Here is a 23,432-nt window from a genome sequence, read left to right on the forward strand (position 1 = left end):
ATGTTTAACAGTCCCAAATCCAAAAATACTAAGCTTAACGTTACAGAAAACAGCTGGAAGTGAATAATTTCTGCTTCTAAATGATTTTGCTAACGACAAAAATCAATTTTCTGACCATCAACTACTTCTTTGAGCTCTAATTTGGAAGTTTCTTCTCTACATTGCATAAACGGAAGCTTTTCCCACTGAAGATACTTCATCCATAAACTTTAAACCTATAAGAGAGTGACCATAAACGCATAAAGAACGCAGTGTTGTGGATAGCAAAACATTCATTCTTTATTGACTGGAAAAATACAGGGACCAAAAAAGAAAAATGTGCAGTCAAAACGATCCCCAGACACCCATGATTAAAATCCCCCAAAGCGACTTCATTTCATCAACTGAATACATCTCAAAATTACAGAGTTAATGTGCAGCAAGTAAAGCGCTATGTTAAGTCATGCCACGAAGCAGAGGAGGGGTGAGGGTGGAGGGTGGGGGTGGGGGTGGGGGGGGGGGGGGGGTAAGTAAAGGAGGGGAAGGCCAGCCATTCAGGTGGAACAGGGCATTGTCAGTCAAAGCCACAACACAAGAGAAGCATCATCATTATCATCCTCATCATCATCTGAGTCTCTCAGATCGCATCAATGTCAATGTCATCCTCTTCTTTTTCAGGCGTGTCTGGTTTCACAGTCTCAACTTTGAGCTCGCGGGCGGAGGACGAATACACCACCTGAGGACAGAAGCACCACCAGGGTTAACACAGTCCACAGAGCGTGGGTCATACAGACATTACATAATGAATTCAAGGACTTTCAAGGTCTTGTAAAAGCACTATTTTTTTTATTTTCAAGGGAAGCAAAACAGCTGATTCATTTTCAAATCTAAATTATTATTAAACATAAATAAACGATGTGATCAATGTTTCCCTTAGCAGCAAAGCTTACACATCACTCTGTTTCTGTAACTGTGTAAAGTCCTTGACAAAATCCTTGAATGACACTGAACCATCTGAAAACAGCTCAAGGAAACGATGCCAGCTGGAGCTAAGGTCAAAATTAAGTCATTCATTCATTCATTTTAAGCGTGTATACCACAACAGAAGTCTCAGACTACAGCGACAACCTTAAACTGACACTAGTGACTTATTTTAGACACCATTGTTGATAAAATGCAGGGTTTGGTACCAACACATGACGGTACAGAAAAGATGCCAAAGTTTTGAAATGTGAAATGTGTAAAACTTCATCTGAAAGACTAAAATTGATTGATTAAAAATTAATAAATATGAGCCTGAACATTCAGTACCAACTTGCAGTATTTTTTACTTTTCACATTTCAGATACACTGGCCATCTTTCAAGCTACAACTGATAATTTTCATTAATATAAAAGTGTCTGATGATCTGCCTCATAGCACCTCTAATGGCATCACTGCACAAAAGTAACCAATCAGAGTCGAGGAGTCTCTTACTAAGCTGTCAATCATGTCCATCACTGCTGATGAACTGCGGTCAAACTGTCAAAGGAGGCAGTGCTGATTTCTCATTTCAAATGTTTTCAGAAACATATTTTAGTGACTGTTCAGCTGTTAAATGAGAGACTACAACCCTGCTGCCATGTTGAAACAACAGCCCAGCAAAGCACCACCCACCAGTCCTACCAACTTTCTCACTTCTCAGCTCTGATTGGTCATTTTCCTTCAGCTGGATTCTACTAAATACTATGTAGACGCACTACGAGGAGGAGGATGGACATGATTCTTTACACGGATGATCAGTCTTATGTAATACTCTGTGGGTGTAGAGACAGTTTCATCAAATATGACGAAGGTTATTCTTTATAAAAAGTCACCATCTACAGCTTTAAGGTTTCTGACAAATAATGTCGGTAAGAAAGTAAAACTTTCCAGTTAAATTAAAATCATAAAACATCTAATTCTTCTCCCTCATTGAAAAACACAGAATTTATGAAAATGCAGATGTTGTTAATTCAAAAGGTTCAACTGCTGAACTCAAGATGTCTCCTGCTGTCTGAGTGTGGGGGACAGAAACCTCAGTGTTCTCAACAGCTGATGATTATAATAAAAATGAAACGAGGGATAATTGCCTTACATAGTATTAATATAGGACTTATTTATTCTCACTTCTGGTGTCTGATATTTGTCCTTTGCAACAATCATTTCAGTGAATGTTTTGTTTGCAGTAAAGTCTTAATTACTAAACAAACAAGTTTTGCATCCAGCACCTTTTATATTTCATGTCAGTTTTGAAAAGGTTTTGATATTTGCATATGAACAAAATCCTTTACATAAAAACAAACCTACTCATTCCAACATTTTCATTTTAAGTGGACTGACTGCGGTGGCTTTTTTTATTTACATACAATCATTAAGATTAATTGTCAGATTAAAACACAGCCAAGTGGCCACTTTAGATTAATGTAACCGAGTAAAACAAAGTTCAAAGAGTGATCTAAATCTATCAGTTACCTCCACGTTCTCATCATCCTCCTCCTCCTCTTCCTCGCTGCCCTCGCTCTCCTCCTCTGCCTCCTTCAGCCATTTGACAAAAGGAGCAGCCTTAGCATGGATCTCTTTGGCCAGTTCCTTAGAGACGTACTTCTTAGAGACCTGGAGGAAGAAAACAAAGTCAGTCAGTTTAAGACCTTTTTAATATCTGTATAAATGGAATACAAGACCAAACTTGGGATGGAAATACACACCAAAAGTGATGATGTGGAACAGTGAGGTAAAATGACACTGACAATAGTCTTTATTCTTACACAGAACAAGGAAACGAGCAGGCTAGCAAGGCCTCAGTTTAACGATGCACTCTCACTGTGGGATCTAATAGGGGCAGTGTGCGCATACAGATGTGTCAAAGTCTGTTCCCGTGTTGAATAGTGTTTCCCTTCTGTTCAAATGTTTCTCACTGGATCTAGATGGGTTTAATCACCTGGTCAGTTTCTACTGGAGAGGAGAGACCTCTGGGGATACTTCAACTCCCCATAAAAACACCTTAACAACAAACTGAGGAAATTCTAACCAGGAGAAGTTTCATCTGGTTGCAATCTGCAGTGCTCACCACTAGATGTCACCAAATCTCCTTAAATCTTGCACACTGTACCCTTTTAGTTATTTGAAGCGCTCACGCCCACCCTGATCTAATAAAAGATTAATACACAGATATCTACACCCACCTTCTCTGCCCAGGCAAAGATGACATCTTCCTCCAGCAGGTCTGCATCGTACAGGTCTTTGAGGATGATGGGAACTCGAGGCAGCAGCTGGACCTGATGCAGCTTCACCACACACTCAAAACCTCCCAACAGATACTTCTGGGCCTTCTTGTTGTTGTGGCAGAACTGAGGACAAAGTTAAAATCAGGAAACAGTCATGAGACAAATACCTAGCAAGCTTACATTTGATCTACAGAAGTATTACGAGGTGTAGAAGAGAAAGTAAGCTGAGAAAATTACCCATCAAGTTTCAGTTTTTAATCGCATAATCAGATCACTTGTGCAACTTACTCGCAGGAAGTGGCGTTTGTACTTCTTGATCTGGTCGCGGATGTTCTCGTCAAAGAGCAGCTCGCTGAGGATGAGGGGGCCCATGGCCTTCACATCCAGGCGCTCTGCCTCCGCCAAGATCTCCTTATCAGCCATGTCGATTCCACTCTCCTTCTTGTGCTGGAAATGGAAACCAGTAAAGTTACAGTGGAGTGGACACACATGTCAAGATTAAATGTTCCATGTGTGTTCCTCCTAACTCTTCTGTTATTAACTGCAATAATTTACACCTACAAGCCAATAGTACTATAACAAAGTTAGATTATAAAATCATGTTCCCCATACTGCCAAACTGAAGACTCTTTTCCTTTACTTCCATTTCAGCTCATAAACTTAATATTTTGGGGGTTTTGACTCTCATGAGGAGATCTGACAGACTGAAGGACTTTTTCACAATTGAGATTAACTAAAATTTGACACTTATGTCTCCATCATTAAAGCTAAATTAATAGACTTAGAGGAGCAAAAGAAAAAAAAGGATGTTGTGAATCAAGTTTAATTAAGAGCTGACAATCCTGAGGGAACCCTTACTTTCACAAAGTTGTAGAAGAGGTTGACCCTCTCCTCCAGGGGTTTCTCCAGGTCCTCGCTGAGCGTCAGGTTCTTGGCGTGGTCGCTGATCTCCTCCATTCGCCTCCTCTGCGCCTCCTCTGTAGTCTCCTCCGCCCAGTCCTCATCATCGTCATCTCCATCCTGACGACACACGGAGGACATAGGTCAGACAGAATGACCGAAAGGGGTTTTACAAAGTTTCTACTGTAGGTTCTTCCACACAGTAAATCCCCAAAAAGCAGAAACGTTAAGTGCTTATTAATAATCACATGTCTGTGTAGACAGAGACGTCTCCTCCGGCTCTTCAGACTAAAATGAATCCTTGTTTATTTGAGCCGACTGAAATTGTTGCTCAGGACTACAGACAAGAGTAAACGGACCCCTAGTCGCAGCAGTAAACAGCCCAGGGCTCATAATACTTTATTATTTATTCTGTGTACGTGCACTGGTGCATGTACGTTTTGAAGTTACCTGCACCAGTTTTTTTTTCCAGCACCATTTGGTGTACTTGTCCTTTTTTCTCTGCACTTCTGCAACGTCCAGATGCGACCATTAAGAATCCAACATCAACTGTCACAACATTTCCTTTGTTATGAAATATGAGGAGATTGTCAATGTGTTATAATCTGAGCTGATGGGAATGGACTTTATTCACAGGAGACATTTTGCTTTGTCATGGTGGGTAAAATAAAACAGGTGTATTCAGTAACATTAGTGCTGCATTCCACTTAGGGGAGGCCCTGGTACTGTCAATGCTGACTCACTGTAGTCTCATACTGCGACACTTAATGGAACTGAGCCTTCAGTAATATTAATTTCACCTGTGCTCCTCCAACTATTACAAATCAAAATGTTTGCTGTGAAAAAGATCCATTCACTGTGCTTCTCAGGAAAGCTAATATAATAGTTTTCTCTCTTATAAGGGCTTCTTTGGTTACGTCATATATTCTACATTGCTGTGAGTCTTTCATCAAGCTTTTTGGACGTGTGCCACAAGAACATGTGAAGTGTTAACTGTGTGAGTCTTACGGTCAATGTCAGAGTTGACAGCCCTGAAGACCATTATCTTTTGTACCAAATTACGTGTATATCAAGCTGAGAACTACAGGCACAGCTCGAGTGCAATACCCTGCATTTGCACGTGGTACTTTGAGCCCCGCAGCCGTATCATTTTATGCAAGTGCAAACATCCGTTAAAGTTTGTAGGCGTCTCTAGTTGAGGTTATCACATTAGACTAATGGCTCTGAAGAGTCAAACTGATTTTTGTCAATAAAAAAGTAGCTGATAAAGTTCAGTAAAGGTGAATCACCATACAGACGAAATAAGAATCAAAAAATAGCTCTGGACTGTGAGATGAGGAGAGATTTGCTGATCTTTGTTTAGGCAGTGAGCCCACAGTCAGCTGAACACGAGGGCGTTGACCTCAGCGACCACTTTGAGCGATCACAAACATTTTCCTTAAGTTCCAACACAAATAATAGTGTGTGTGTTTGACTGGTGTCATCAGGCTGTGTGTTTGCTGTTGAGAAACTGGTCACACAACTGTCTGACTCGCACACCAGTGGACATGGAGCTCTCTAGTCGCCTGATCCCGGACTAGAAACCCACCACAGCCTCAGGAGCATCGAAGTTCTCTTGGTTTCCAGCCTCTCCGCTGCCAGAGCCGTTCTCCTTGTCCTTCTTGCGGTTCTTCTTCTCCTTCTCTTTCTTAACAGATGCGGATCCACCATCAGTGTGCTCTGTCATTAAAGAAGCAAAACATTTATTATCAAGTTCCTATTATGTTGAACCCAAGAGGGATCCGGACCATCAACTCTACTTGAAACTACTAAAAAGAGCCAAATCTCACCTGGTGGGTTTTTGAGGATGAACGTGCAGAGTTTGTGTCTAGTGTCTAGCATGCCGCGGTATCCACAGGCTTTACAGGAATTGCCAATGGTTTGTTTCTTGGGATTGACATGCTGTTAGAAAGACAAATAAAATCTTATTAGATCTCAAGAAGCGACACAGTCAAGTCTTAAACGTCCCTGGATTTACGTTACAGAGGCTGTAAGATATTTACCAGATCAGTTTCAGGGTTGTCACACTCGGGACACAGCACAAATTTTCTGATGAACCCATCAAGCATGTCCTGCAACTTGTTCGCCTCGTGGGATCCGTTGACGATGTAACGGTCGTTTTTGGTATCAAACTGGGTCTGCGCACCGAGTTCACAACCAAAAAACTTGGTCGGGTCTGTGGAGGAGATCAGACATGACATCAAATGTCACAATGAAATGGAAAGAAGTTGATTGTCCTCTGGTTAAAACATCAAAACATATTTTTTTTTTTTTATCCCTGGACAACTGTATAATTTAACTTGCTTTCTATATAAAAGGTTTCTACAGATAGATCCCATCCAGTAAAAACACAGATCTTAAGTGTCCCTGCTGGAAAACCTTGTAGCTAAAAAGAACTAAATTAGTTTAATGTTTGGCATTTGCCTCAAAATTCCTGTTTCTTATTCCTTACACTTTTGTGTATTGACTCCAATAACTCTACTGTGTTCACTTTGGATAATTTTGAGTTTTTGAAGCTCAAGATTACACAGTTAGATTTTATACTTCTTCACACTAACCCTCTTCCCCTCAAAAATCCTGCCTCAACCACAAAAAAATTAATGAAGCGAAACAATCAAAATGACATTTTGTCATGACTAAAACTTTGTTGGGTGTACTTCATATAAAGGGAAGGACTTTTTGTTGGAGAGACAAGCAAAAATAACTTGGATCTGTGGCCTTGTTTGTTGACATCTATTTTGTTAAAACAATTTTTTTACCAATGCCATTAACAGTGTTTGATTTAAAAGGTGAATTCAGAGGTAATAAAAAGGAGAACGAAATCTATATAAACCTTTAAAACAGAATGAAAGGATTTCAAAAGCTCCCTGTAAATTTCTAAATATATTTTGGCATTTGGTTGATCTCTGGGTACAAACTGACATTCCTTTGCTTGGTGTGTTACTTACATGTTGGAGGCCTGTTCAATGCCTTTGCAACATCAACCATGTTGACAATGACCGTCTTGATTCCATTCCCTTTGCCTTCAACCTGGATGACATGAAAACAGATCATCAACACACAAAACATGAAGAAATTACAAATGTTCTTTTGACAAGAATTTCATAAATGTTATCTCGAGCAACTTCCATTTGATTAGTCGCCACCATAAAGTTTATGTTCTCTCCACTTCTGTCACAACTTGTCAAATATTGACCGCAAACTTGAAAACGTGCGGCAGCAAGCCGTTACCTTGGCAATCAGACGGGGCATCTTGTAGCGATAGAACTGGTCTGACACGCTGCGGTTGACGTTGACAGACATTTTGGCTGGATGTTAGCACTATCAGTAAGATAAAAGGATCTTGGTTGGGGATTTTTCGGGATCTTCTGTCTGGAAAAGAGGGGATGACATAAACGACTGCAAGCGCGCTCTGTCTCTGACATGAAAAACGCTGTGCCGCTGTGGCCGCAAGCTCCTTGCTTGAAGGCTAGATTTCCACCACACAGGTTCCAACGGCTGCGCAACAGCTCTGAAAGAGAAGAGGGACAAAAACCTATCAGTATTTAATTAAACAAAGATATTTAACAGGAAATTTGTATGTGTGCTAGTCAACTTGACTGAATAGAGAACAAAACTGTGTTGTTTAAATTGTCTGGCTTTATTTCATGGCAGTCCTGAGATGTTTTTACCGCTGGTTCAACCATGAACAGTACTTATTAAGTTTATTTGAAAAGTGCTGTACGAATAAAATTTGTTAGTATTAATGTTTTAGTCTTAGTTTAACTGTATACCATGCACTGAATGCAAAGTGGTGTTCTCCCAGAACCATATGTAAAGATATGGAGTGATATTTGTTGAGTCTGTGCCTGTATCTGGGGTAAACTTAAATTTATTTACTGAATTTTGATGAACTATTTATCTTTCAGGTAGTTTTTTGAGCAAAAATGCAAAAAGTAAATCACTGGTTTGAGCTTTGGTTCTGGTTCAAGATGTAAATAATTGCTGGCTGATTTAGTTTTGTATGATTGCCAAATAAATATTTGGTGTTTCAGACTGTTGGTCAGACAAAAATAACCAATTTTAAAATGTGAATTATGACTTTTAGAGATAATGATAAATGTTTAATAGTGGACCAATTAAAACCCTGATTATATCATTTCTTTGTGCTCTCGAAAGCTCACAATTGATGATTAAACCCACATAATGAAACCAGATTCCTGTGGTGCATGATGATTCTTGACTGACTGCCATCATTCATGGAGACTGAGTTATGTCTCAGGTATGTCAGTGCAGAATGACAGGCAATAGAAAGTTCAGACTCTGGAGGACAGCTGGGGCGTACTGCAGAGGCTCTGATACAAATATTTCTCCTCATAAACAAGTTTGAGCATCAATACATACATTTCCAGATAGATTATAAACATGAAAAGGCTCTGCACTCAAAAAAAACTGCTGACAAAATCAAATCCAGCAAATATCCATGTGATCCAGCTATGAGCAAGCATGACAGATTAACCCATAGAGGAAAAATACAACCCAGGCAGTAAACTAGATGCTATTGTGACCATATACGTCCAAAAATTGTTTTGTCAAAGCCCTTTGTCTTTCATGAGGGCCTCTGGCTTTAGTCACATAAGGCCTTCTCTTGTTATTAGTTCACAAACAGGAGGCCTAGCAGCTGCCAAACAACTCTCCCCCTGCTGACGGCTTTAACGCCAGCTAGTCTGTAGTTTCCTCAGCCGTGTCACTGCTACCCGACATGAAATGACTCACAGCCGACAGTGACACAGTGATGTCAGGAGCTGAGGCGTCTCAGAAGGGCACGAGGTCAAGTCTATTTCAGAGAGAAGGCTAACTTAGCTTTAGCTGGCTGCTTGGTGCAGAGTGCGTCATACAGTCACTGCACACGAGTGAGGGGACTGGGAGACGCCATTTTGATACAGTGGCACAGAAAACACGTCATATTGCTCAATAATAACGCTGGGGAGATAACCACATATCACACATCTGCGTCAAATATTTACAATATTTTCATGTAACTTACCGTTTTCGCAAAACAAAGACATAAACACAACGCTGATCGTCCAAGAGGCGCAGTGAACGGTGGTCGATGGCTGTTGCTGGTGTTGTATTGATTGCAGCAGGGGTTCTTGACGGGATTTTGGCTCTCAAAGATGCACAGTTTAACACCCTAAAGCGTCCAAACAGTGCGGTCGCCAGACTCGGAGGCAGACAGGGTTATCTGGAACGTCCTCGGGGTTTGGGGGACCTTTGGGGGGAGAGGCGCATTGTTAACCACACAAACTGCGGACTAAAAAACGCTAACGTTAGCATCATCAGGTGAGACAGCTGAACGGTCATTGGGTGGCTTGCTTCACCGTCAGGTACAATCAACATTTACTATAATAAGAATAAAACCAAGTCAGAGCGATTCTAATAGTCCGTTATGTCAGGTAACGTAAATGTTACTCAATGAGCGGTTAACGATTACAGCTAACTGGCTTCAATTACATTACACGTGAATCATCGCCAAATCACCCCAAATTGTAAAAAAAAAAAACAAAAACAAAAAAAACACAGATTCACAACAATATACTTATCCACAATGTAATACATGTACATTTTGCGCCTGGACACAGCTTCACGGTAAGCCCGTTATATAAACAGACGCCAGTAGAATTAAAATACTCCAGGAAATAGCCAGAGCCCAGATGCTAGCTGACGTCCCGCAGCTAACGCAGTCTAGCGGAGCGCTGACGACGCGTTTGGGTTGAAGATAATATGTGATTCGAGTGAATATCTTTAACAAAGGTTTAGCTAGCTGGATTATCTCCGTGGATTCACGACCATCGATATAAAATCCACGTCAGGGTGAGGCCCGGGAAAATGTGATGAAATAATTTCGCACCTTACCTCTCGAATGTTCTGTGAAACACTGCTACTCGCGTTGCTTTTACTGACGGATGTCGAGCTAACGGACGTAACTGGGTTAGGGACTTCCGGTGGTAGACTTAATTTCAAAGTAAAAGTCTGCTTTCGCCCTAACAAATGTGGTAGGCCTTTATTATTCCCTGTGGTGGAATGTAACTACTGCATTAAGTATTTTTGCTTGATTAGTTACATTTCCTTTTTTGTTATGCTATAGTTGTTATTTATATTGTTTTATTTATATATAATAGATATTATATATATATTTTTTTTAATTTTATGTCATGCACACAAAAATGTGTCCAACCCTCATGGGTTTACAAGACACCATTACAGTATCGTTGCAGTAATCAATAAAGGTATATGTGATCTTACTGCTCAGTTTGCCTTCTATATAGGGATGTGCAATAATATCGGTACGTCATCTGTATCAGCCAATATCGGCTTTAAAATGAACTATCAGAATCGGCATGCTTTACTGTAGTTTGCACACACACACTGAAAAGTGTTGTATTTCATGTCTCCATGTGCTTGTTGTTGTACAAGTCTGAGGAAGAGCCTACATGCTCGAAACATCACGAATGACAAAATAAAATTAAAGTAATGGGAGCTCTATTTGGTGTGCGGATCATCTTTTTCTTTTTGTCTTCACTTGAGTTTTTTGATCCAGCACCCAAATGAAATTTTCTTTGGGATGTGTGTGTCGCCACTTCTTTTTTATGATCCATGTGCTTGTTGGCCACCAGGATAAGAGTTTGCATGTATGATATGATGTTAATTCCACTATAGAAGAGACTTGATGATCACTAAAATTAGGTGGGGGAAAAAGTGGATATATCGGTATTGGATATCAGTCAGATGAGTTGTTACATATCGGCATATGAGATATCGGCAACCCAATATCGTGCATCCCTACTTCTATCCCAGGCCTGGCAAACAAATCTGCCACAAATAAAGTGTCCCTTCCAAAACATAACTCAAATTTTTCATGGTCATCCAACCAAAAGAAATCAACATAAATAGAGGTCATTTAATCAAAACTACATCCCTTATGTCTTCATATGCAGGACAGTAAAACAAAAAAAATGAACCTCAATCTCAGTTCCACCTATCTTACACAACTAATAAAGTCTGTCCTCCTCTGGAGGGGCGATAAACCTACTGGTCTCTTATGCAAATAGCAATGTTCCTGAGCACAACTGTGCACATAGGGATCTTTGTCTTTTGTTTAAACTGCACTTTAGATAAGGCTCTATACTATAGCTATTCTTTATGAGACAGTAAAATTGTAATTTTGGTTTACGGTCAGTCCAGTAAAGACCATGTGTCTCCAGATGTGTTGATTTTGAATGTTTGTTATAAACTTAAAGACAAAGTGGTCCTTTGTGTGTTTAAAAAAATTCTCCCAGCTTTCTTCTTAAGCTACACAAACTTCAAAAAGCTGGAAAAGTCGTCGTCACAAAGCTGAAAATGTTTTCACAGGACTGGCAGGCTACAAACATATGATGATCTTATAGAATATGATGAATCACTGTAAATTAAACTACCCAACAGTATATAAAAGAGTTAAAATGAACACAATCTTAAACATTTACAGCAGTAAAATGACACATACACACTAATGCAGCAGTAATACTGATTCAAAAACATGCTGTGTTTGGAAATAACTAGCGACATGTATCTGAATGACATCATAAACGTAATTATAATCAGTTACAGCTACTGAAAAAATGTAATTAAAGTACAGTTACTAACTAAACTGTTGGTGATTACATCCAAATATATTATTTCGGTAAGGAGTTTATATGTAGAATATATAACATTCATTTATTGCTTTTTTGGCATAGCCTACTTTCTCACAATTTTCAATAAGCAAACAAAGAACCACTATGCATATAAATTAAAACAGAAATAAAATCATACAAACAGTAATATAGGATCTGTGTTACTGTGTAGATGTATAGTTAAAAACATTAATACTCAATTAAAACAAGATCAGAAATAAGGTATTCAAACAGCTGTGAGAGTGGCAGAGTGTCCAAGTTCAGGGTCATTTGCAGATTATTCCATGTATAAAGAGCATTGTAAGAGAACAATATTCTTCCTAGTTCAGTTCTGATGAAGGGACTGTGAAGCAAAACCTTGTTCTGTGGGTGAGGACCAAGATCATGTGAGGTCAGAGTTAAAAAGGATGAAATATAGGGTGGAAGCATCTGTATCAAACCTTTGTAAATGAGCAAATACCAGTGCTATAAACGCTTCACAGCCAAATGTGGTCAAAACACAACTTTGGACTTAAAGGGATTTCTGAACCAAACAAACAACCTCAAATTTCTAATACTCTTCTTCAGAGTGGTCTATCCTTCCCAACACTGAAAACATCATATATATATAATTTTTACACTTAAACCCTTTGAAACCTGAATCATCATCAGTTTTCTTGTGCTGCGTTCAGGCATTTAACCCTCTGAATCCTCAACAAATTGGTTTGATTTCTTTAGAGAACATGGGGGGAAAAGGCAATGAGCAACTTGGCAGGAAATGTCACACAAATTGCAAGAAATAAGGAAATTACCTAAAATATATTTATTAATTAATTCAATTAAATTTCTAGTTATTTAGTTTTTAAAATCATGTTAAAAGAAAATAAATATACATATTATTCTATTTAATATTTAGCTATTATTCTCAGATATTTTATTTTAACTATTATTCATTTGCTTAACTTAAGTTTTTTTGTTTTTTTGTTGTTTTTTTACTTTTCATTTTGGATTATTTTTGGGTAATTTCTTTGACAACAGAGTGACTTTGAATCCCAAACAAATTGGTTTGATTTCTTCAGTAAATATGGGGGAAAAGGCAATGAGCAACTTGGCAGGAAATGTCACACAAATTGCAAGAAATAAGGAAATTACCTAAAATATATTTATTAATTAATTCAATTAAATTTCTAGTTATTTAGTTTTTAAAATCATGTTAAAAGAAAATAAATATACATATTATTCTATGTAATATTTAGCTATTATTCTCAGATTTTTTATTTTAACTATTATTCATTTGCTTGACTTAAGTTTTTTTGTTTTTTTTGTTGTTTTTTTACTTTTCATTTTGGATTATTTTTTGCTTAATTTCTTTGACAACAGAGTGACTTTGAATCTTGAACAAATTGGTTTGATTTCTTCAGTAAATATGGGGGAAAAGGCAATGAGCAACTTGGCAAGAAATGTCATGCAAATTGTAAGAAATAAGTTAAAAGTGACAAGAAAATGATCCAATTTAAAAATATATATATATGTTATTATTATTATCATTATTTCATTTTTAAAATCATGTTATAAAATGTTTGATCATGCCTCATGTTTTTTTACTTTTTTTTTTTTTGCTTATTTTCACATGATTTTCTTGCTTGGTTTTGTTTTTGTTTTGTTTTTTACTTTTCTTTTTTGGCTTATTTTTGGGTAATTTCTTAGTTAATAGGGTTACTCTTAATAACTCATACCTTGCTCATTTTTTGACCATTTCTTGAGTTGCTCATTGAAATCAAGCCAATTCACTCAGATTTCAAAGGGTTAAGCACATTTTGCTGATTATATACCCTAAGTATTGTCACAATGTCGTACTTTCACTTTTACTTCAATAAAGGATCTGAATATTTGTCGCACTACTGGTATTTTATCCCCCCAGTTACCTTAGATGTTTTCGTGTTTTATTTTGAAAGGGCAAAAGGAAGTGGTCTATTGTAGTTGACGCATCCTCTTCTCTGATTGGCTGACGGCCTGACGCTGTACGTGTGTAGGCGCTTCCTCAACTTGACTAGCAGAAACAGCAAAATAGAAGATGGTGAGTATGAAATGGCGAAAAGGCCACAATTTCCCACATTTACTGCCCGCGCTTCGAGCACTTCTTTCGCACCATGTTTTCTTAGACTCGTTGTCGAAGCGAGGAGGCCAACATGGCGGCTTTACATCTTAGTTTCAGCGTTTGATTTTAGTGAAGCTTCATTCCGAGATGGATCAACGATCACATGACAGCTGAGCAGTTTAGTCCCCCCAAAAAATCCACTGCAACAAGCTGCAAGCACTTCTAAAGTCACACTTTGTATCCGCACGGTGGAGTTTCAGCTCGACACGTTTGTTAATCAACCACTCTTGTTGTCTGGCTATTTGATATCACGACATTTTGTACTTTTTCTCGTGTGCTAAGCAGTTAGCATGCTGTGCTAACAGCTACTTTATCTCATGAGGCACTTTTCCTGTGCAGCAGTAATGATGTCTGTCACCCAGTTATTAACCCGTGCTATAACTGTCATTGATTTCTGACGTAATCACACTACTCAGACAAACTTACACCTACAGTTACATGTTATTTATTAGCTCATTCATTCATTCCCTCTTCATTTCATTTTCCTGTTTCTAGTTGGGAGCAAGATATTTATGAAAACATCAAGTTTAGGAACATTTTAAATCTATGTAGTTGGTGCATTATAACCAGTGGTGGAAGAAGTACTCAGATCTTTTACTTAAGCAGAAGTACTAATACCAGATCGTAAAAATACTCCATTACAAGTAGAAGTCCTGCAATTAAAACCTTACTTAAGTAAAAGTATGTAATCAGTAGGGATGGGACTCACCGGAGGCCCCACAGTATGATATCATCACGATATTTGAGTCATAATTATTACGATTTTAAACGTGTAGCAATATGATGTGTGGTAACTTATGTTGTAATATATTATGATTTATTGCCTTTTTTTCAGCAGCAAATTTTGTCCCCAAAGGAAAGCTTTGTCTTCAGTCTGTTCATCTCACTTAAGTTATTTTTTATTGCAGAAAATGTCTCCAGTGGACTGAAAAGTCTACTATTCTTACTAATCTAGTAGGCTACCAAAAGTTTCATTTGAATTTGCAGTAATAAGAATTTATATGATGAATATGACAATACTTGGTGTTTGTGTATCCATACAGTATTGCCACACGAAAAATATCGCGATACTATGCTGTACTGATTTTTCCCTCACCCCTAGAAATCAGCAAAATGTACTGAAAGTATTATTATTATTATTATTGCTGCATTAATGTGTATGTGTCATTTTACTGCTGTAGATGTTTAAGGTTGTGCTATTTAACACCTTCATACACTGCAGGGTCGTTTCATCTACAGTACTATATAAGATCATCATGTGTTTGTAGCGCGGCCGTCCTGTGAGACCCATGTATCTCTAAACTGCCTGTTTTCAGCTTTGTAAAGATGCATTTTGTAGCTGATCCAAGAGGTTTTTAAGGAGTTTATTGAGTATAAGAAGGAGGAGAATTTTCTCAACACATAAAGAAACACACCATCCTTCAGTTTAACAGGAAGGGGATGTAAAACTGTAATCTGAGTAAGTAACTAAAGCTGTCAGACAAATTTAGTGCAGTAAAATGTGCAATATTTCCTTCTGAGTGAGAAGTAGCGCAGTTGAAGTATAAAGTAGCATAAAATGGAAAAAACTTAAAGGTCCAGTGTGTTGGGTTTAGGTGTGCATATTGGCAGAATAATAAGTGTGTTTTCTTTAGTGTATAATCACCTGTAGATAATTATTGTCGTGTTTTTTCGTTAACTTAGAATGAGCCGTTTATGTCTACATAGAGCAGGTCCTTGTCCATCGAGTTTACCATGTTGCACCGCCATGTTTCTATAGTAGCTAAGTAGTTTTCGCATCAGCCACAGCAGTTAGCAGCCACTCGACACAAGACGAACAGCATTCGGAAAGCACTGTTTTTTTATGTGAAACTGCTTTATTCAGTGTTCTGACTGGTTTAAATCACCGGCTCCATTTGTTTTGGAGTAAGAAACCTCTGCAGATAATACGGCTCCCTGTTAAAAACCTCCTGAACGTTTAGATCTTACGTTATCAGAGAAAAAAGGCGAGCATGCATTAGCAGGTGCTAGGCTAAACAGCATTTGAGAAACACGGATTTGTAACGTGGAACTGTTTTATTTGTTGTGATGAGGAAAGAGACCTCTGAGGATAATTCGGCTTCCACTAAAAACCTCCTGAACAATTAACGGTGAAGGAATTCTAACCAGGAGTTCACACTTTGCACACAAGAGAAGTTTCAGCTGGTTGCAATCTGCAGTCCTCACCGCTAGACACCACTAAATCCTACACACGTCTCCTTTACGTAAAGTAGAAGTAGCTTGACTTTGACTTTATGCACAGTGCTTGAGTAAATGTACTTAGTTACATTCCACCACTGATTACAGCTAAATTCCAGTCCACACTTTGATTTGCTTCCCCACTTGATTTTGCTCACACGCAGTCAGGTAAAAACTATACATGTGCTTCATCATCATCATCACTAACCATCAACCATCCACATTGTCATTTAACTTTTCTTATTTGTTTTTGGATGATTAATATCTGTCTACTTAATCCATTCACTTTTTAATTTCTAATTTTAGTTTTCCCCTCTTGTCCCAACTCTTTCTTGTCTCCTGTTTTTCTTTTTGTCGCCCCCCAACTCCCCCCCCCCCAAAATCTTTGATCATGCCTCGTGTTGTTCTCTCCGTGCACATCCTGCCTTCCTCCTCCCTATCTCATCCACTCTCCTCCTCCCCCTCCTCATTGCCTGTCTCCAATCAACTAGGCTGGTCACCGGGTAAGTGCCCTCGCTCTGTGTTGGATCCCTGTTCTCTGCTCGCTCCTCTGCCTGCCACACTAACACAGGGTTTGGATCGCACAGCTGTGGAGGTCTGCTGTCTCTGCTGCTAATTCAGCAACTGCACTGCAGGGATCTGGTGCCCGGCAGGCAATGATGCTTTAGCTGCACCTGCTCTGTCATAAACAAGAAATGACGTATCACTCAAATCCCCAAAAATAAGTCAGAATAGGAAACATAAAGCTCCCATATAAGATTTTAAGAATCTGTAAAGACTGCTATGACTCAGGCAGGCTTTAAGGTCGCAATGATGTTTCACAACTCCCTCGTTTGGGACTTCTTACCAGTGACTCATCTATTTCAAAACAGGAAACCCTCGTGAATGGAGACTCTCCACTTCAGCAATAATATACTGCTGCAATTGGATCAAATTTAAGCAGTTCTTTAGTGAGGAAATATAATTTGTAGTAAAACAGGTTTACTGTTTTGTTTTTAGAGTGAAGGCAGGGTGTCTGCAGGTCCTTAAAATGTCTTACTATAAACACGAGGCCTTAAAAGTCATTAAATAGTCTTGAATTTGAATTTGTGAGGTCCTTACTGCCGCAAACATTTTGTCAGATTTTTATTTATCTATCCTCTAATTTATTTTTGTTAAAATAATTCAAGCCCCTCTGCGTGAAAGTCCACATTTCTGATGTTACAAATCTACAACTGAACCCAATACTTAAAACTTACCTGTTGGCAAAATGTAGATTAACTTAACTCATTTTAATAACCATATTCCTACAAAAAACCTACCTCTGCAGGTGACCACATATACGGCAATCCAAAAGCCAAACTTTTTAACCACTGACAGGTGAAGTACATAACGTTTATCATCTGGTTACAGTGCAATGTATAGTCGGGAAACCTTTGGTCGTGGTATTCATGTGCTTGTCACTTGGCACCATCCACCCAAACACCACTACAGACCAAGTACCCCACTCATTGCGCTGGCACTCCCTGATGGCAGTGGCCCCTCCAGCAGGACAATGCGCCCTGCCACAGTGCAAAAGTTGTCAGGGAATGCCCTGGGAATGTGACAAAGATCTCAAGGTGTCGACCTGACCTCCAAATTTTACAGATCCCAATCCAATCGAGCATCCGTGGGATGTGTGAGTTCGTTGCCTCATAATGCACAGGACTCAAAGGCTCTGGTGCCAAAGCCCTGGTGCTGGACACTCCAGTATACCCCCAGAGGTCTTGTGTCCATGCCTCAACAGGTCAGAGCCAAGTCCGATCCACCGTGGGGCCTCTGACATGTCGAGACATGGACACAACTGCCACATCCCACAGATGCTCATTCTGATCGAGATCTTGGGATTTTGGAGGCCAGGGTGACACCTTGAGGTTTTAATCATATTCCTCGGGCCATTCCTGAGCATTTTTTACAGTGTGGCATGGCGCATTGCCCATCGGGGAGTGCCTAACCACAAGGGGTGTACTTGCTCTGCAACAACGTTTGGGTGGGTGGTGCACGTCAAGCAGCTAACGAGATGACCACTTCGCCTGTCAGTGGTTTAAATGTCTTGGCTGATCAGTAGGGCTGCCACAATTAGTCGACTAATCGACTATTAAAATAATCGGTGACTATTTTAGTAGTCGACTAATCGGTTTGAGTAATTTTTCATAGAAAAGTACTATAAAAGTACCCCAAAACACTCTTATTGCAGCTTCTTACGTTCAGATATTGGCAGCTTTACACACTCTCCTTCGGCTTGAGTGTGAAACAAGACATTAGATGACGTAATTTTGGGGTTTGGGTGAGACAGACCGATATTTTTCAACATTTTAACACATTTTTCGATGAAATGATTAGTCGACTCATCAAAGAAATAATCGACAGATTAGTCGACATTGAAAATAATCGTTAGTGGCAGCCCTACTGATCAGTGTACCTGTAAACTTACCTGCATTGCTTGAATAAGCAAACAATTATTTGTCCAAAAAAATGTCTCAAATTTGGTTAAAAATTATCTGGAAAAGGTCTCAATAGCATCAAATGTAAGCATCTTATATCTGTAGTGTTTTTGACAAAGCATGTGTATGAAGTTAAAAACATATACCTTTGATTGTACACATTTAAGGTATGTCCATTAGTTTCTGGTTTGTCTCAAAGTTATTCAGCTGTGTGCACCATTTTATCATCTGATCTGATTTATGGTGTAAAATAAAACCTTAAAATGTTGGTTTGTTTCTCACCAAAGTCGTAACATGCTACTACAATTAACATTTACAGCATCTCTCTACAGGCTAGTGGAGTTAAAATGCTATTGTCAGGTTTCATGTTTAGTATGAACTTTAAGGTTTGGTGGTGTGTGATTCTTATTGATTCCTTGTGTTGTGTGAAAACATAATTATCTCACTCTCATGTCCTATATCTCTTATTGAGTGTCTGAAATCCAGCTGTGCTATTTCAATCCATATAATCCATATTATTCCACCATGGGCTGTTTTTTTTCCCCAGATTATGTAAGAAGTAACTTCCACAACCCAGATAAGATGCTTAGTGAAGAGTTCAGACACTTAATAAAGTCAGCTTTACTCACAAATATTGCTTATTTACAAGTTTTACTTTTATGAATTAAGCCTGTTTATTCACTGTACTACATTAATCTGGAGTATGTTGTTGTTTGGGTGCATTAACAAAGATATGGACAGTAATCTGATGGTTTTAAACAAGAAACTTGATAATAACTAACGGAGGTGTACAGTGGCTCTGGTGGATACCGACCTGTGGCATCCCACAGGGCTCTATCCTTGGCCCACTTTCTTTTTTCTTTAATCAGATGCAACACCACACAGCCTGAACTCTCCCTCATTGGTGCGTGACTAACCTGTCCGTGTGTGTGTGTGTGTGTGTGTGTGTGTGTGTGTGTGTGTGTGTGTGTGTGTGTTGTGTCTGTGCGATGCTATCAGTTGGTCCTGGTGTTAGGTGACCTGCACATCCCCCACCGGTGCAACACCCTGCCAGCCAAGTTCAAGAAGCTGTTGGTCCCAGGGAAGATCCAGCACATTCTCTGCACAGGCAACCTCTGCACCAAGGAGAGCTATGACTACCTGAAGACTCTCGCAGGAGACGTCCACATAGTCCGAGGAGACTTCGACGAGGTCTGTGCAACAATGAAAAAGAAATAGCGATAATGTCGTGTGTTTGGAGGGGATGACGTTGGTCTTCAGAGTCCAGCAGAATTTTTAGTTTGCAGAACTTCCAATAAGAGGGTTTTCAACTAACGGCACAGATGGGGAAAAAGACATAATTAATGTGTCTAAATATTTAATTGCATGAATGAATTGAAATGGATCCCATGCCGGTACTAAAGACTAATGCGTGTAATGAAACTGTAATTGCTCTCCTCACAAATTGAATTTTACTCTCCTAGTTTACAAGTTTTAGAAACAGTCACATTGAAAAACTGAAGTCTTTTTATACAGTGATACCACAGTTGTTCTGTGCACATCTGTTTTTTAGTCGTAGATCACGAAGAACAAGTGTAACGTGACTTTCAAATCAAAACTCTCTCCTGTTCTCGTCTCAGAACCTGAACTACCCGGAGCAGAAGGTGGTGACAGTGGGCCAGTTTAAGATCGGTCTCATCCACGGCCACCAGGTGATCCCCTGGGGTGACATGGCCAGTCTGGCAGTGCTCCAGAGACAGCTTGATGTCGACATCCTCATCTCCGGGCACACGCACAAGTTCGAGGCATTCGAGAATGAAAACAAGTTCTACATCAACCCTGGTTCGGCCACAGGAGCCTACAGCGCACTGGAAAGGTAGAGGGGTCATTCACACTGATGAAACATAACCTCCCACTGTCACCTCACAGGCTGGAGATGAGGACAAAGTCTAATTTAAGCACTGAAATAAAAAATCCCTTGTTTACATGAGTAGTCCAGATCCAAAGGTACAACCACTCAGACACTGGTACCATTGAAGAATAAAGTAATTGATAAACTGGCGGAGAAAGTCCCTGTGGGATAGGGGGTCAGTTTCACTATTCATCACATGACTGAAACGAAACAGGGAAAAAAGGTAAACGGGAATGTGTAGGATGGGAAAATCATCATGATAATATGAAGCTAAAAATGTGAAGTCAGCAGTTATTAGTTTGTTTCCACAAAGCATACGTAATGTATGCTTGTAAGTCTGATCTCATGTCATTTAATGTCAAGCATATAAAGTAAAGTGGTTCATTTGTTTAGATAATATCACGATGCAAATTTCTACCAGCGCGTCATTGATAATTCCCACCACGTGTAAGCACTGAGCTAACGGACTATGGGCTCGTTATTTGCCACATGGTCGTAGCAGTTAGAATCAGGACAAGGTTTTATTATCAAGTAGGTTTTCACTTACGGGGAATTTGCCTTGGTGTTTGGTGCACACAAATAATACACAATAAGCATATCAAGGGTCAGCAAAACTACTGCAACGGTCACTAACATAAATGTAACTACAAAAATCTGAATAAAAATATGAAAAATATACTGTAAAAATATTATGATGTAACAAAGGTATGTGAAATACAGCTGTTTCAGCTGTTATGTTTGGAGTTATTTTAGCATTATGTTATACTGATTGATTATGCTCAGTTTTTATATATAAATATGCCGTTCCTCTGGAAAAACACAACGCGGGAATGGGGCGGGACACAAGTCCTGGACGACCGATCTTGACACCTGTCTCTAGATCAAAACCAATCTCGAGTATAACAACACTGCCAGCTGCAACATTAATATATATATTTTCTTCTGATTCTGCATATTGAGTACTTTTACTTTTGGTACTTTACTTATATTTTAATGCCAGACAGTACTTTTATACTTTTACTAAAGCAACAGTTTGAATTCAGGACTTTCACTCACAATGGAGTATTTTTACTAGAGCTGCAACGATTAGTCTATTAATCAAATCAGTCGACTGAAGGAAAAGAAATCGCTGATACTTTTTGATAATTGATTAATCATTTCAGTCAATTTCTTGAGCAAAAGTGTCAAATACTTGCTGGTTCCAGCTTCCTAAATGTGAGCGTTTGCTGCTGTTATTTGTCTTTTATGATTGTAAATGAAGAGTCTTTTGGTTTTGGACTGATGATTGGACAAAGAAAGCATTTTGAAGACATCATTTTGGGCTCTGTGAAATTGTGTTGAGCATTTTTCACATTTTTTGACATTGTACGGACTAAAAGATTAATCTATTAATCTTGAAAATATAAAGACGAAAAGCAACTGGCCAGCTCACTCAGTGTAAAAGTCCACGGTACAGGCAGGAAGTCCAAAAATGCATCCGAGGCACTCTGACTGTGGTCAAAAATCCTTTATTTATACATGGATAAACCAATGTGTTTCGACAAGAGAGTCTTCATCAGGGTGTAAAATGCATTGGGAACAGGTGTGCAATTTAAGAACTCATGTGGGGGTCATGTGACACAGGTCACATGATATATTGGTGTAGCCGTAGTAGACAAAAACACATTGAAAGAAAATGAAGTACATGTATACTATGAGTAATTCACATATCTAGATATATGTTGTGTTTGCAATGCATTTTACACCCTGATGATGCTGATCACATTATAAAGTAACAGTTAACAAATATGACTGTGACATTTTTTGGAGCCTCTGATGTTGCTGCAGATCTTTTCCACAGTGATGACGCTCTCCACTGTGACCTACAGTACAAGAGGTGTAACAGTAGAAACCAGACTGTAATTACAGTCAGAGGTGTTGTAAAAGCCTCAACCCTAAAACACGTCTGTCTTCTCTCCTCACAGCAACATCATCCCCTCTTTTGTATTAATGGACATCCAGGCATCAACAGTGGTGACGTACGTTTATCAGCTCATCGGAGACGACGTCAAGGTGGAGAGAATCGAATACAAGAAATCTTAAAGGACGGCGTGAGGAGGAAGAGGAGGAGGAGGCTCTGTGTATCGTTTCATTCCTTTCCACCAGGGGGCAGCAGCTCTCCTGCAGTCACCACAATGTTAATGCTGTAACAAACTGTTCAGTAACTTAACTCTAAAAGAAAATATGTATTATATTGTTTATAAGTCATCAGCATTTGCTTGTGTCCAAGCTGTCATCTGGTAACTGTAGAGAATGCAATAATGTCACATGTATTTGTTATCAAAAGAAATATTTGGTGCCATTTTCTTTCCCTTTTTTTTTTTTTTTTTTTTTGTTTTGTTACTTTGGCCCTCGTCTTGTCCTGTAACCACCAGGCCTTTAGCTTCCTGTTGTCGGCCTTTTTTCATTTATTTCCCACAATAAAGATCTAATTTCACTCCATCAGCTGTTTTTGTCTTCAGTAACACAGGAAGTAAAAACAATATGAACATGTATACATATTGTGGATCACACTGTGGTCAAGGTAGTAGAGAGGGAACAGTCACTGAGGGGGAAATCCAGATGATGTCTTTTAATGGAAGTGGTTAAACTTAAGAGATCTAAGAGCAGACGAACAGAAGTCCCCAAATTTTCCTCCAGCTCACATTACTGGTGTTGTGTTCAGCCACTTTCTAATGATTGATTTTTTTATTGCAGTCAAAAGGGCCGGCAGCAGCTTTGTATCCTTCGTCTGTTTCCAAAACACAATGTGACCCAGATAAGGAGTCTCCAAGTTCAGGGGCGCTTGAGTCTTAAACACTGTACTTGATGTTTTGTAAATGCCCTTAC

General features: G+C 39.1%; 2 protein-coding genes across 4 annotated transcripts; one reads left to right on the forward strand and one right to left on the reverse strand.

Moving 5' to 3' along the window:
- Positions 1–499: 499 nt before the first annotated feature.
- eif5 (eukaryotic translation initiation factor 5) lies at positions 500–10,132 on the reverse strand. 3 transcript variants are annotated; one of them, XM_033643284.2, is made up of 12 exons: positions 10,059–10,132; positions 9,190–9,414; positions 7,395–7,674; positions 7,112–7,193; positions 6,167–6,339; positions 5,954–6,065; positions 5,713–5,843; positions 4,083–4,244; positions 3,513–3,671; positions 3,183–3,347; positions 2,473–2,613; positions 500–715 (listed from the first exon to the last, which is right to left on the reverse strand). In XM_033643284.2, exons 3-12 carry the CDS (start codon positions 7,464–7,466, stop codon positions 617–619), a joined length of 1,296 nt encoding a protein of 431 aa, XP_033499175.1. In that variant the 5' UTR covers positions 7,467–7,674; positions 9,190–9,414; positions 10,059–10,132; the 3' UTR covers positions 500–616. The 3 variants fall into 3 exon arrangements, with proteins under 3 accessions (XP_033499175.1, XP_033499176.1, XP_033499177.1); XM_033643285.2 differs by having other exon boundaries at positions 10,054–10,125; XM_033643286.2 differs by lacking the exon at positions 10,059–10,132 and adding an exon at positions 9,766–9,987.
- A 3,642-nt stretch (positions 10,133–13,774) lies between these two features.
- On the forward strand, positions 13,775–23,045 carry vps29 (VPS29 retromer complex component). The gene is made up of 4 exons (XM_033643556.2): positions 13,775–13,913; positions 19,673–19,864; positions 20,293–20,528; positions 22,529–23,045. Exons 1-4 carry the CDS (start codon positions 13,911–13,913, stop codon positions 22,644–22,646), a joined length of 549 nt encoding a protein of 182 aa, XP_033499447.1. The 5' UTR covers positions 13,775–13,910; the 3' UTR covers positions 22,647–23,045.
- Positions 23,046–23,432: the final 387 nt, after the last annotated feature.

Source organism: Epinephelus lanceolatus, chromosome 15 (assembly GCF_041903045.1).
Source record: "Epinephelus lanceolatus isolate andai-2023 chromosome 15, ASM4190304v1, whole genome shotgun sequence".
Classification (NCBI taxonomy): Eukaryota; Metazoa; Chordata; class Actinopteri; order Perciformes; family Serranidae; genus Epinephelus; species Epinephelus lanceolatus.